At 42.4% G+C, this 13,675-nt stretch overlaps 1 protein-coding gene across 1 annotated transcript in view; it reads right to left on the bottom strand.

Annotated features, from left to right (window-relative positions):
* Nucleotides 1-475: 475 nt before the first annotated feature.
* Nucleotides 476-13,675, bottom strand: part of CNTN5 (contactin 5) — a 624,505-nt gene continuing 611,305 nt past the window's right edge. Inside the window, exons 21-25 of the mRNA XM_087721123.1 lie at nucleotides 12,339-12,448; nucleotides 9,180-9,366; nucleotides 8,670-8,779; nucleotides 3,088-3,256; nucleotides 476-729 (exon numbers count right to left, since the gene is read on the bottom strand). Coding sequence (XP_087577249.1) covers nucleotides 626-729; nucleotides 3,088-3,256; nucleotides 8,670-8,779; nucleotides 9,180-9,366; nucleotides 12,339-12,448 — 680 coding nt within the window. The 3' untranslated portion in view covers nucleotides 476-625. The remainder of the gene's footprint in view (nucleotides 730-3,087; nucleotides 3,257-8,669; nucleotides 8,780-9,179; nucleotides 9,367-12,338; nucleotides 12,449-13,675) is intronic.

Below are 13,675 nucleotides of genomic sequence, written 5' to 3'. Positions count from 1 at the left end.
GCAAACAAAATGGATGCACTGTCCCAGTCATTTAATTTACTAAGGGTATAAGATTTGATGCTAGCTAATATACAAACAATTAAAAAGGTAAATAAAATTGGACGTAATTCCCATTCGTTTACAAAAGTTTATATCAAAGAATCTGCATATTTTCTATCGGGCAAAAACATCCCTCTCCCAAAGACGACATTTATGGAAACCAAAGAGAAGACACCTGGTGGATTATTTTTGTGTTATTTCCTTCCATATTCTTCCTGATTCACAAGATGCATTTCTGGAACATTCCTTTGATAGCTCTGTGGAGATTTTCAGTCATCCAAGTCACAGTTGTCTCAAAGGGGCTTTTTCAAAAGGCAAATGGACTATTTTTATTTTCCCGAGGGGGGAAAAAAAGTTGTTTTGCTTCTCATCCAAGAACCGATGACGCTTCTTGGATGAGAAGCGAAACCTCTTTTTCTTCTTCCTCAAGAAAAAAAAACACAGTGCAGACACCTTTTGAAAAAGCACCTTTGAGATTCCTTTGATAATTAGGCTTCTGCTTTCTCCCTGGTCGTAGAACTCCATCCGTTGGTGTTAGCACGCTAAAGCAACCAGAGAAATGATAAAAGTCTTCCGTCTTCATCCTTCACCATGACGTTGAAGGGACCATCAATACCAATAGAAATGTTACAGTTGATGAAGAAGTGGTAAAAGCATTTAGCCTGGATTGAGAATTTGTGACTTTTCCACCTGGTGGGATTGAAACAATAGAAGAAGAAGAAGAAGAAGAAGAAGAAGAAGAAGAAGAAGAAGAAGAAGAAGAAGAAGAAGAAGAAGAAGAAGAAGAAGAAGAAGAAGAAGAAGAAGAAGAAGAAAGAAAGAAAGAAAGAAAGAAAGAAAGAAAGAAAGAAAGAAAGAAAGAAAGAAAGAAAGAAAGAAAGAAAGAACTAATTACTATAACATTTTGGAAATGGTATTCTGGACCATCATATTCATTTATTATATTCCTCTGTCTCTGAATCAGACAGATTCAGGGCGGTTTACTGAGAACATCAAAATATAATAACATTGCAAAGTTGATGTCGGTGAATAAGAATTTATGAACTGGAACAGCCATGGCAATAAGTGAGCCAATGGGAACTGTTTGGTGACTGAGACACAGGATTTGTTGTGTGAGTAAGGGGAGATGGCTTGGAGCCTGGGCGTGGCTTAGCTTAACTGTTGTGTGCTGTTAAGCTAAGCCACGCCCAGGCTCCAAGCCATCTCCCCTTACTCACACAACAAATCCTGTGTCTCAGTCAGAGAGAGTTTGTTGGTCTTTGCTTGAGAGTACTTGCCAGCAGTGGGATTCCAAATCTTTTCCTACCAGTTCTATGAGAGCACGCTTTGCATGCACACAAATACTTTGCATGCGCATGCAGCACTGAAAGAACACCCTTGGTGTCTGCATTGGTGAGCTGAGCTGTTGTTTAGCTCAGCTGAGGTGTGGCAATCCACACAAATCAGCTGAGCTAAATAGCAAAGGAATATAGGACAGGGAATGCCAGGGGCGGGAGAGTGGGACCAACCAGAGGTGGTATTTGCTGGCTCTCCAAACTACTCAAAATTTCCGCTACTAATTCACCAGAACCGGTCGGAACCGGCTGAACACCACTTCGGGTACTTGCTATCTCCCTCTCTCTACCACGTTGCAAGAGCTGCATGGGCATCGTATACATGCATCATGTTTTATATTATTGCATGTAAAGAAGGTTCTTCCATATAATGAATTATTTGTTTGTGTGCTGGCTGGATCGCTACAAACTCCGACAGATGAAACTATCAAGCAAAACAATAATCCACGAAAAATAAATATAACAAGACAATAACCAGTCCTATGACTATAGTGACAATAATTACACCATCACTTCTATGGCAAAGATCTGTTCTAATGGCCTTCAACTTGGACTGTCTATGGAGATTCTCAGTCATCCAGGTCATAGTTGTCTCCCCCTGCCTTCTAATGGTAACTGGACTGATTTTTCTTGGTGAAAACAGCCTCTTGGCTGAGAAGCTCTCAGTTCTCAGACAGAATTGCTGAAGCTCCAATCCAGTTGCCTTTTTTTTGGGGGGGGGGAAGCACCTTTGAGACTTTAACCCTAACATGCCAATATCGAAGTGTAATTCAATGACAGCCTGCGATGAATAGCCTGTGATATAGAACTTGAAACGGAGATACAGGTAGTCCCCAACTTATGACCACAATGGAGCCCAACATTTCTGTGGTTAAGTGAGACATTTGTAAAGTGAGTTCTGCCTCATTTTACCACCTTTCTCGCCACCGAGGTTAAGTGAATCACTGCAGTTGGTAAGTTAGGAACAGTAGTGCTATTCAGCCGGTTCCGTCCGGTTTGGGCGAACTGGTAATGGTGGTGGCGGGAGGCTCGGCACACCCACCCAGACGACATCACGTCTCATTTTTGATGCTCTGCGCATGCACGGAAGCATGCACACACTCACATTTGTGAACCGGTAGTGAAGGTAAGTTGATTTCAACCCTGGTTAGTAAACCCAGTTGTTAAGTGAATCTGGCTTCCCCATTGACTTTGCTTATCGGAAGGTCACAAAAAGGGACCACGTGATCTTGGGACTCAGCAACAGTCATCAGTACAAACCCAGTTGCCAAGCATCTGAATTCTGATCACCTGATCGTGGGGATGCTGCAAAGTTCTTAATTGTGAAAAATGGTCACATTTTTCAGTGCTGTTGTGACAGCTTTGAACAGTCACTAAATGAATTGCTGTAAGTCGAGGACCAACTGTGCTTAGAATATCTAAACCAGGGGTGTCATACTCGTGGCCTGTGGGCCGGGTGCGTCACGCCACGTCACGTCCACCCCAGCTTTAGCGAAGGGGGGGGGGAAGTCGTGATACATCACGTGACGACAATGACACCTCGAGTTTGACACCTGCGATCTAAACATACTGTATTAACAGTATATGGAGTCTGATTGGTCATAGAAATTCCCAGGGAATTCAGTTTGAAAGCCCAGCGTTTCATAAGGGCGCTAAGCATGGCAGCAGATTAAGAATGTAATCACCGAGAGCCTAATTGTGATCATCGCCTTACCTGAAAAGGATGGTATCCTGATTTGGCTGCTCGGGGTGCCGTCTCCTCCTTCACTCACTGCGCAGACTTCTATGATATAGACCCCTATGTCAGGGAGAAGCACCACTGCAGATGTTTTCTGTGTTTCAATTACTTGGCTATTGCTGTGTCCTTCTTGCCTAAACAACACCTGTTGGAGAACAGGGAGAATTGTAGAACTCTAGTATTCAATCAGCATCTAACTCAAATTCAGGAAAACAGCAACAGAATAAATGCTAAGTAAGTTAGGATTTATTTGACTAATGAAGTGTCTCTTTTAGTGACTTCATGTGAGTTCAATAACAGAAGAACAGAACTGGAAGGAACCACTTCAGGGAAATAATATACAATATACTCCAGTGATGATGAACCTCTTCGCCACCGAGTGCAGAAAAGGGCGTGCACGGGCTCATTGGAGAAGCAACACGGAAGAGGAGCTGCCCGGTGCGCATGAGCGTGCTGGAAACCAGAACTTCCGGTTTCCAGTGTGTGAATGCCCACCGGGCACCTCCTCTTCCTGTTTCTGGCACATATGCCAGCGCAACGATCAGCTGGCTGGCACTCATGCCGGTACGGAAACCGGAAGACCAGCTCTTCTAGTTTATGGAACGGCTACACCAGCTGATCATTGTGCCTGCATGTGCGCCAGAAACCCGGAAGTGCAACAGACAAGGCCGCGCGTGTCCGGCCACATGGCTCTGCATGTCCCTTTAGGCACACATGCCATAGGTTCCCCATCACGGATATACTACCAATAACAGAATAACAAAATTGGAAGGGACCTTGGAGGTCTTCTAGTCCAATTCCTGCTGAGGCAGGAAAACCGTATATCATTCCAGACAAGTGGTTGTCCAATTGCTTCTTAAAAAACTTCCAGTGTTGGAACACCCACAACTTCTGGAGGTAAGAGTTTCCACTGATTAATTGTTCTAACTGTCCGGAAATTTCTCCTTAGTTCTAGGTTGCTTCTCTCCTTGATTAGTTTCCATCTACAAAAAAAGCAGCAAAGCATTTGTTGCACCATTGGTTGACTTATCTTATCATGATGCTACATTATTGTCTATTTGTCCTGTCATAAAATTAATAGGCAAGTTTCACATATTGGCCTATTGAGAACCATAGTTTGCTAAATAAGCCGCAAAAGGATGGATTCTAGATTCTATAAGAGCTGAGGTGGTGCAGTGGTTAGAGTGCAGTACTGCAGGCCACTTCAGCTGACTGCTATCTGCAGTTCAGCGGTTCAAATCTCACCGGTTCAAGGTTGACTCAGCCTTCCATCCTTCCGAGGTGGGTGAAATGAGGACCCAGACTGTGGGGGCAATATGCTGACTCTGTAAACCACTTAGAGAGGGCTGAAAGCCCTATGAAGCGGTATATAAGTCTAACTGCTATTGCTATTGCTATTCTACTAGATGTATAAGCTAGAAACCATATTTAAAGTTGCAATAGCTCTGCTCTGCTCTACTTTACTCTTTTTGGCTGTTTTGAAACCAGACCCTTTCCATTTTGGCTATGGTTGTAGTTTACAGTGTAGGACTAAGTAGAAAGTCTTGAAAACAAAAGGAAAATATGGACACGAAGCTGCACATTAAAAAAATATCCACCAGCAATTGTGGAATTTATAAAGAGGATTAGAACTGGATTTGTTATTAGGATTATTTTATTCCTTAGCTTGTTTTGGCTGTTGCAGTAATTGCTGTAGGGTTTCTTTGAGCCTAGTTGCTGGGAGATAAAAAGCAAATCCAACAGAAAGAAGAAATAAAATTCCATCACCCATGCACTATTGTCTTTGAGAGAGAGAGAGAGAGAGAGGGTGGGAGGGAGGGAGGGAGGGAGGGAGGGAAGGAGGGAGGAGGAGCGGGGGGATGTCAATTTTTGCTTTCTTGCTTTCTGATAAATCATGACTCAGGTCTTGAAAATATATGGTTGTTATGGATTTGAAAATGTCTACAGCAGTGGTTTTTTTTGAACTTGGCAACTTTGAGATGCGAGACTTCAACTCCCAGAATTCCCCAACCAGCATGCAGAATTCTGAGAGTTGAAATCCACACATCTTAAAACTGTCAGGTTCTAAAAAAACACTGTTCTAAAGGCAACAATTTGGGATGGGTGCAAGGAGTACGTGAGAAACATCCTATATATGTCCCATTTAATTTGGAAAATAAATGTGCTGATGGATATAACATCTGCCTTCTGTTGAACATTACTGAAATAACAGGTATTTAGCTTAATCACCCTATCACCACGATGCCTCGCATGCCTTGGAGATTAAGGAAAAACAATGGTCCCAGAAGAAGAAAAAATGCCCCCATATTTTAATGGAAGTGTCAGAAAATAAAGGGAGAAATCAACCAATAAGACTGAATACATATAATATTTTTAATGTGGCCCAATAATCATTCCCAGCAATCCAAGGAAGTTGAAAACTTGGTAAAGACCCTTTAAAAAAAAGATGAACAGATGTTTTGAGCACAGATTGCTGGATATCCCCAACACAATCATAACAAATCTCTGTGTTTGCACTTCTGCTCTATAAAGAAAATATTAATTTTAATGGCATTTATGACATCCCGTGCTTCTGCATTTCCTTAAATCCTACTGCAAATATTGTCAAATTGAAGTGTTGGCATGGCTTTTGCTGCAGTCTGCTCCAATTAATAGCCAGATGGGGTGGTATTAACAGCATCAAACAGCACATATTGCCCTGTTTATAGTCCCTGGTTGAGCATCAGTCTATGCAAAATATAGTCACAAATTTCATTCAGTTTTAGTCTCCCCCTCAAGTACAAGTTGCTGCTTTGTTTGATGTCTGTGTTTCAGTGAAAGTGGTCTGCATTGGGAGGATAGGATTAGTTAGACGCTGAGACATTGATGGACATCAGTTGCTCAAGGGATGAAAGAGTAGGGAATAGGATTGCATTCCTATGTTCTCTTAATAGAAACCAAAGTTTTGGTGTATGTAGATTGAAGTTGCCAAAATATGGGTTTTGCAATAGGTTTTAAATGAAAATATCCTGAGTAAATCAACAGGGGAAAATTCCATTTTGACATGTATCTGTTGTGGCTTGCCAGCGGCCAACACAGCTGGCAGCAGAGTCAGACAGTGAGGAGGTTGGGGAGGAGCATGGGCCAGTCCTGGAGGCTGGAGAAGGCTCAGCGAGGGGTCTGGCTCAGAGGCAGAGATGGGGCCAAGGCCGTTTGGCAGTGATCAGGTGCCTACGAAGCTAGACAACAGTGAGGCAGAGGAACAGCTGGAGCCTGTTCCCAGTGTGCAGAGCTGCCAGAGGAAAAGAACAACTCAGAAATCAGGGTAGATTTGGTAGTAAAGTCACAGGTGGAAGGTGATTGGCCCCTCCCATAGGAAATAAAAGAGGAGCGAAAGGGAAGTGGGTTTTTGCAGGAAACAATTCATTTGATTCATTTCAGGAGTGTGAAGATCGGTCTGTGAATCTCAGAGACTCTGTGCTCAGTCTTTCCTTGCACAGGACCTCATTTGGAAAATATTTACATGGCAGCTTTCCAAGACAGATAAGGTCTGTAGTCACAATTACTCCTTTGAAATACTGTTTGCCAGGCCTTTGCTGAAATGTGAATGAGAGGAATTCACATTCATTTAATAAAAGGGGCTTTGCGGGACCAGGACTTGCCTCGTGCTTTTTGGGGAAGCCTGGGTCATCTTTGTTAGTAATCACTTAACAAATATCCAATATTAAAGTATCTTGATTAAAGTTAAGATTTGATATTTTTCTTAGATGTCAGAGCCGAGGTGGCGCAGTGGTTAAATGCAGCACTGCAGGCTACTTCAGCTGACTGCAGTTCTGCAGTTTGGCTGTTCAAATCTCACCGGCTCAAGGTTGACTCAGCCTTCCATCCTTCCGAGGTGGGTAAAATGAGGACCCGGATTGTTGTTGGGGGCAATATGCTGACTCTGTAAACCGCTTAGAGAGGGCTGAAAGCCCTATGAAGCGGTATATAAGTTTAACTGCTATTGCTATTGCTATGTCATAAAGAAGACTCTGGCCTAACTGATAGTTGTCAATAAAACTATGAAGACAGTGGAGAAAGACATAGAAACTGACAAAGGAAGATCTTCAATGTGGTGCCTTTCCCTACCCTGGAACTCCTGCCTCATCTAATTTAGATTTATTCCAAAAAGAAGAAGGAAAAATAGCATGCAGTGAAACAGCACTAGCTAGAGTCTCGTGTGTCAGGTCTGCAGCCGGTTCCTTTTAGAATCTTTGGCCTGCCACACTCTCTATTATTTTACTGTGTTTTTTCATTAGTGGGGAATTGGGAGGGGGAATAGTAAGGAGTAGAATGTGTTGTTGTCAAAATAAAAAATTCCTTCCTAGAAGCCCAAGGTCATCTTTGGTCTCTGCATCTCTGAGCCTGACCTGAACTGGATGGGTGGAACTGCCAGTGTGGCAGTGAAGATTGGACCATGTGATGGACTTGTGAGTGTGGGGCAGAGGTGGGTTCCTGCCAGTTCTAACCACTTCTATAGAAGAAGTTCCACAAATCTACAGTGCCGTTTAGAACCGGTTCCAGCTCCCCCCCCCCGCCCGTCCACACATCATCAAGATGAAGAGCGAGAGGAGGAATTCTGGGAGTTGAAGTCCACAAGTCTTAAAGCTGTCAAGTTTGAACACTCCTGGGTTTTTTTCCTAAAGGATTAGGGGTGCAAGGGTCTTGTAACTTGACAGCTTTAAGACTTGCACACTTCAATGCCAGAGTTCCTAAGTCAACATGACTGGAGGAGGAGTTCTGGGAGTTGAAGTCCATAAGTCTTAAAGCTGTCAAGTTTGAACACCCCTGGGGTTTTTTTCTAAAGGGTCAGGGGTGCAAGGGTCTTGTAACTTGACAGCTTTAAGACTTGCATGCTTCAAATGCCAGAGTTTCTGAGCCAACATTTTGGTTGCTAAGCAAGAGCGTTGTTAAGTGAGTTTCACCACATTTTACAAGTTGGCCATGCCCACCCAGACACATGGCTGGCAAGTCACTCTCACAAAGCAGGCCACACCTACAGAAGAGGTTCTAAAACCCACCACTGGTTTGGGGACAAGATCATGCACTTTCAACTGGGTGGAAAACCCAGGAAGCTTTCAGATTCGGGTTTTCCACAGATGTGCCAATATTTCTCTCTTCATAAATTGGAAGTTTGAGGAAAGATCTGCCTTGAACTCTGAATCCCACCATTGATGCACATGGTTTTGAACAGCTAGGTTGACAAAAGCTGGGGCAAGTATGGGAGCTCATCCCATCCTTGAGTCTTGAACTACCAACCTTCAGGTCAACAAACCCAAAATCTTAATCCCTAGGCTACCGTGCCCCACGTTCACTTAGCTTGTCTCTATCCCTGTGCCACCATGACCATTCCCATATATTGCAATGCCAGCAGTATTTTGGGCATTCATTCTTCCAAAACCCCTTGAGTGCAAAATAGTGTTGGTGCTGAAGTGAATGCTAAGCATTGCATGCATATTCATCATTGTTGCAGAAATGAAAGGAAAGGATGAAGGAAAACCAGAGAGGGAGATACGGTAATCTGGGATTAATAAACTGACCTTGTATCCCATGACGTCTGACTCATTGGCTAAAGGCTTTACAGGCTCCCATCCCAGGGAAATATGGGGACCATCTTGAACCCACATAATGTTTGGTGCTTGACTAGGTGCTGAAAAATAAGTTGGAAAAAAAAACCACATTAGAGGATTTTGAAGTTTTTTTTTTTTAAGAGCCACGGGGAGGGGGGAAGGCAAGAAGAAAATTTAACCGCTTGCTCCAAATTTAACAGCTACTGGTGAATTGTTACATTTCCTTTTGCTGTTGCAGGTAAAAAACAACAACATCATCTAGCTTTGTTTTCCAGAAAGATAATTATTTGTTGCTCACAAACAACAATAATAACTACGAATATTCTTGTTCTTTTTAAAAGAATTCATGTCCCTTGAAATGGGATTATGGATTATGCTAACAACAAGCCAAGAGTCATTTTCTTGGTCTCGTTATTTAGTAGGTGGCTAAAGAAATGAGAGAGGAAAAGGAGAATTGGAAGGCAAAGATTGGTAGCCTACGAGATTTCTTAGTGGCCACATGGACAATGTTGCTTGGTGGTCCATAGCCTGCGGAGTTGTATGCCTTCACTCTCAGGTGGTACAAGGTGTTGCCTTCTAGCCCTGTGAGAATGACAGAGGACTCATTCCCTTCTGACCTGGCCTTCTCAGCTGCTTCTTCTTCTTCCATATCTTTCCAGTAGCCAACCTGCCAATGAAAGACAAATGAGTTGAGTAGAGATCATTTCTAAAATGCTCCTTCGCACTTAGGGTTACTTTTCATTCTTGGATGAGAAACGAAATGTCTTCAAAGAAAAAAATAAGAAAGGCCAGTTGCCTCCAGAAAAAGCACCTTTGGGAACAACCATGACCTGGATGACTGGGAATCTCTATGGATTTATAGCCTATGTTAACATATAACCATATTCTTTAAAACAGACCTTCAGTCTTAGGAGGATTTTTTTTTTTGATGGAACCTGACAAATTGATCAAGAGGTAAATGTAGTCAGTGGTGAATTTGTATGCCTAGTTTATGGTTGCCATCCTCACTATTGACTTCTGTCTATCCAAACTGACAACAGAAGGGAATCAGATGGTATTTCTCAAATAATTTATTTTTATTCAGGGGCTATCAGTTGTTGACCCTCAGTTGTTGACCCTGACTGCAAGCAGCTTTTTTCATCTTTCCATATCTCCTGTCCAGATATGTGAGTGCTCTAGTTCTCAGAAGCAGAAAGTTGTACTCCAAACATATCTAGAAGATAAGGTTGAGGAAACAAACAAACAAATAAATCCAAATGTGTAAGATACAATAAGACAATATTTCACTTATAGCAAGAAGCATTTGAAGCTGAATGATTTAATATCTGTACCCAAATCTATAAAGTGCAACTATCTGCATCTCCCCCACTCTCTTATGTATGTCATCTATCTATCTATCTATCTATCTATCTATCTATCTATCTATCTATCTATCTATCTATCTATCTATCTATCTATCTATCTATCTATCTATCTATCTATCTATCTATCTATCATCTACCATCATCCATCCATCCATCCATCCATCCATCCATCCATCCATCCATCCATCCATCTATCTATCTATCTATCTATCTATCTATCATCTACCATCATCTATCCATCCATCCATCCATCCATCCATCCATCCATCCATCCATCCTCTATCTATCTATCTTTCTATCTATCTATCTATCTATCTATCTATCTATCTATCTATCTATCTATCTATCTATCTATCTATCTATCTATCTATCATCTACCATCATCCATCCATCCATCCATCCATCCATCCATCCATCCATCCATCCATCCATCCATCCATCCATCCATCTATCTATCTATCTATCTATCTATCTATCTATCTATCTATCTATCTATTAACTTCCTGCCTATTTATATGAACTGCCAGGAGGGGCCATCTTGACCTCTTCTGCCTACCATCTCTGCTGCCTCTTTACCTCTGGGAAGCAGCCCCCCGGGACTCCAGACCACATTCCACCCTACCCAACACTACATAACACTATCAGTGCTAGTGAATGTGGGGCTTGCTCCCTATTTAGCTAGAAAATAGCTAGTCCTAGACTGCTGAGTAAACTGAGTGGTGACACCAAACTGCCAGTTTTTTTAGCTCACCGTTCTAAGCACTGCCTCACCCCTACTCTTCTTCTCCAGCTTGCCTTCTATGTTCTGCTATTCCTGTCATTTATCATGCTTTCACTGCTGCTTCCTGCACATCGTAGGTAGCCAGTAAATAGGGATGAATCAGAATGAGTGCAGTCAGGAATTCCAAAGCAAATTCAGAGTCTCAAGGGTAGCCCACACTGGTAGGCCTTCAAAGAAATCAACTATTCATCCTTAGCCCTCTTTGACTGAATTCAGTGAGGAAATGACAGAAACAATATTTCCTTCCCTGTCAGCCATAGTGCACAGAAGAGGAAACTCTTCATCCATATAATGAATTGGAGATGACAGAACACCTGAGGAAACATTGCAATGGTCTAATCATACCGAACCAGCATCGCTGAGGGACAGAGAATAGGCAAGAGGATTTGATTTGTATTACTCTGAGAGGAACTGGTTTCTGTTCAGTGTAATTCAGGGGGGAAAAAAACCCCTCTCTCTGGAATACCTTCTCTTCCTTTCCACACAACACCGAAATAGTTTTTGATGTTTACAAGTCTGGCTGCCAGTGTGCCTTTTCTGGGTTTCTCCTACTCTTGGGATTATATGCTTGCAACGTATGAATACAGAACAGCTCCTTTTTAATTCATTCAGGGCAGCTACGCTCTTTGTACTAGATGTTATGCAGAGTTCATCTCTATGTCTGCAACAAGAACCATTCTTATTTTAGTGTGAGTCTACTCCTATCGTATGCATTCCATACCACTGCCATTAAATTATCCATATCTCTACCGACATTACTCCTAGACTAGTCTTTGTTGGATATTTAAATTATCGAGAAGAGGGTAATGGAAACCATTCCAATAAGATGGCCAAGGAAACTGCATAGAAACTGACATTGAGAGCTCAGCTCAAATTTAAAAAGTCAAGATGGACAGCTGCCAGAGGGTGTGAAAAACAATGAAATGTGGCTGTGATGCTCCATTCTTTATGTGTCGCACATCTGCAGCACACTTCAAAAATGGTGGAATTTGGCTGTGGGTTGCAGGAGGCCGTTGCAGCAAAAATGGGACTCAGGAGCCAGTTTTCTCTGGGAGGGTGCTCGGTAGGCATGAAATGCTCTAATCTTCACTACAGGTTTGGAACTGGGAGCCTGAGTGCGGCAATTTTGTGCATGTGCAGAACCTTCTGCGCATGCGCAGAGCATCTTTGATGAAGTCTGGGCACGTGGGCAGAGCCTCCCGCCACTGCCACTATCGGTTTGCCCGAATCAGAACTGGCGGAATACTACCTCTGGTGCTCAGGCCACCCACAGGGGCCCCCAACACAAGTGAGTCGACCTGGCTATGCCCACCCAGCCCCCCCCCCCCCCCCGAGGTCAAATACAACCATGATGTGGCCCTCAATGAAATTGAGTTTGACACCCCTGTTCTAAAGACTTAAATCTCGATTTCAAACAATGCTTTTAGCAGGTCAGAGAGAAAAGGACCCCCCCCCCCCACACACATTTAGACAGCCCAGAGTATATATGAATACCTCAAATCCCTGAGGTCTTCCCAGGCTGTCTTTGTTGTGACTCCACGCAACAAGAATCTCTGATACAGACAGTCCTGTAGCCTTGACATCAGTAGGGGCAGCACTTGGTTCTGCAGTAAAGAAGAATCAAAATGATAATGTTTGGTTAAAGCAGTTTGAATCCAGACAAGTAGATTTACTCTTCCTGATCATCTCTATCATTGCTAAGGATAAAACCTCACAGGGCATCCAGCCAGTAAATGCTACAGTCCACCCAGTCGCCCTGACCTTACCCTGAATTAAGGGATTACAGGGTCACAAAAAGGGAATTTACTGTAAAGATAACCAAGATGGACTTGGATCAAGAAGGCCCCAAATTGAAATTCTCATTCAACATGCAGCTTATTGAATGATTTTGGGCTACTTGCCCTCTCTCAAACCAACATATCACAAATAAAAGAAACAAGCAAGGAATCAATAGGGCTGCAGTTTCCCCTCCTGATGAATTTTAATTTTCAAAAAAAACTGTTGTTCAATGCAGAAAAATTGCTGGTCTTTATTATTATTTTTTAATCCAAGCTTTCTCGCTGAACTGAACATCATGCCTGGGGGCTGGTATCTCTTCTCACCTCTGCGGTGTAAAACATTTGTTTTTCCATGATACAGTAAATGAATTCCCCGGTTTTCATAGCAGAAAACAAGAAAATGTTATGCAGTAAAAGAAATAACGTGGTTCAATATTTTTCCACTGAGGTACAATTTTCTGGGCAGTAGGAACTGCTTACTATTTATACCTTTAAACTTTGTGCATGGTGAAAGGCCTGCATTGGATTTTATATTACTCAATCAGTTACTTTGTTGATAGGGAGGTTGAGGTGGGATAAATAATTTGTGACCTAGACAAAATGATGCGTGGCAGTTATCTAAAAATGTAGAAATCATTTTTTTCCTTTGATACAACCATATTGTTGAGGATTTAGGTAAATTTTCTCTTTCTCTTCTCTCTCTCTCTCCATTTCTCCCTCCATCTCCTTCCATCTCTCTCTCCATCACATGCTCTCTTTCTCTTTCTCTATCTCCCTCCCTCCCTCCCTATTTCTATCTCCATCTCTCTATCTCCATCTCTCTCTGTCTCTCTGTCTCTGTCTATCTATCTATCTATCTATCTATCTATCTATCTATCTATCTATCTATCATCTATCTATCTATATGTGTGTTTTTTTATTTGTGCTGATAAATAAATAAAGGGAGACTAGTATAGATCTATTTCAAGCTATTTAGCTCTCATCAGCTAGCCATACCCTTACTGGGATTTGAACCTGGGCTATATTGCACACTAGGCAGAGATCTTAGCCATA

Source organism: Thamnophis sirtalis, unplaced genomic scaffold (genome assembly GCF_051295495.1).
Source record: "Thamnophis sirtalis isolate CommonGarterSnake01/CBP01778 unplaced genomic scaffold, rThaSir2_p1.2 scaffold_8, whole genome shotgun sequence".
NCBI classification, from domain to species: Eukaryota; Metazoa; Chordata; class Lepidosauria; order Squamata; family Natricidae; genus Thamnophis; species Thamnophis sirtalis.
This window is presented reverse-complemented; position numbering and strand designations above follow the sequence as displayed.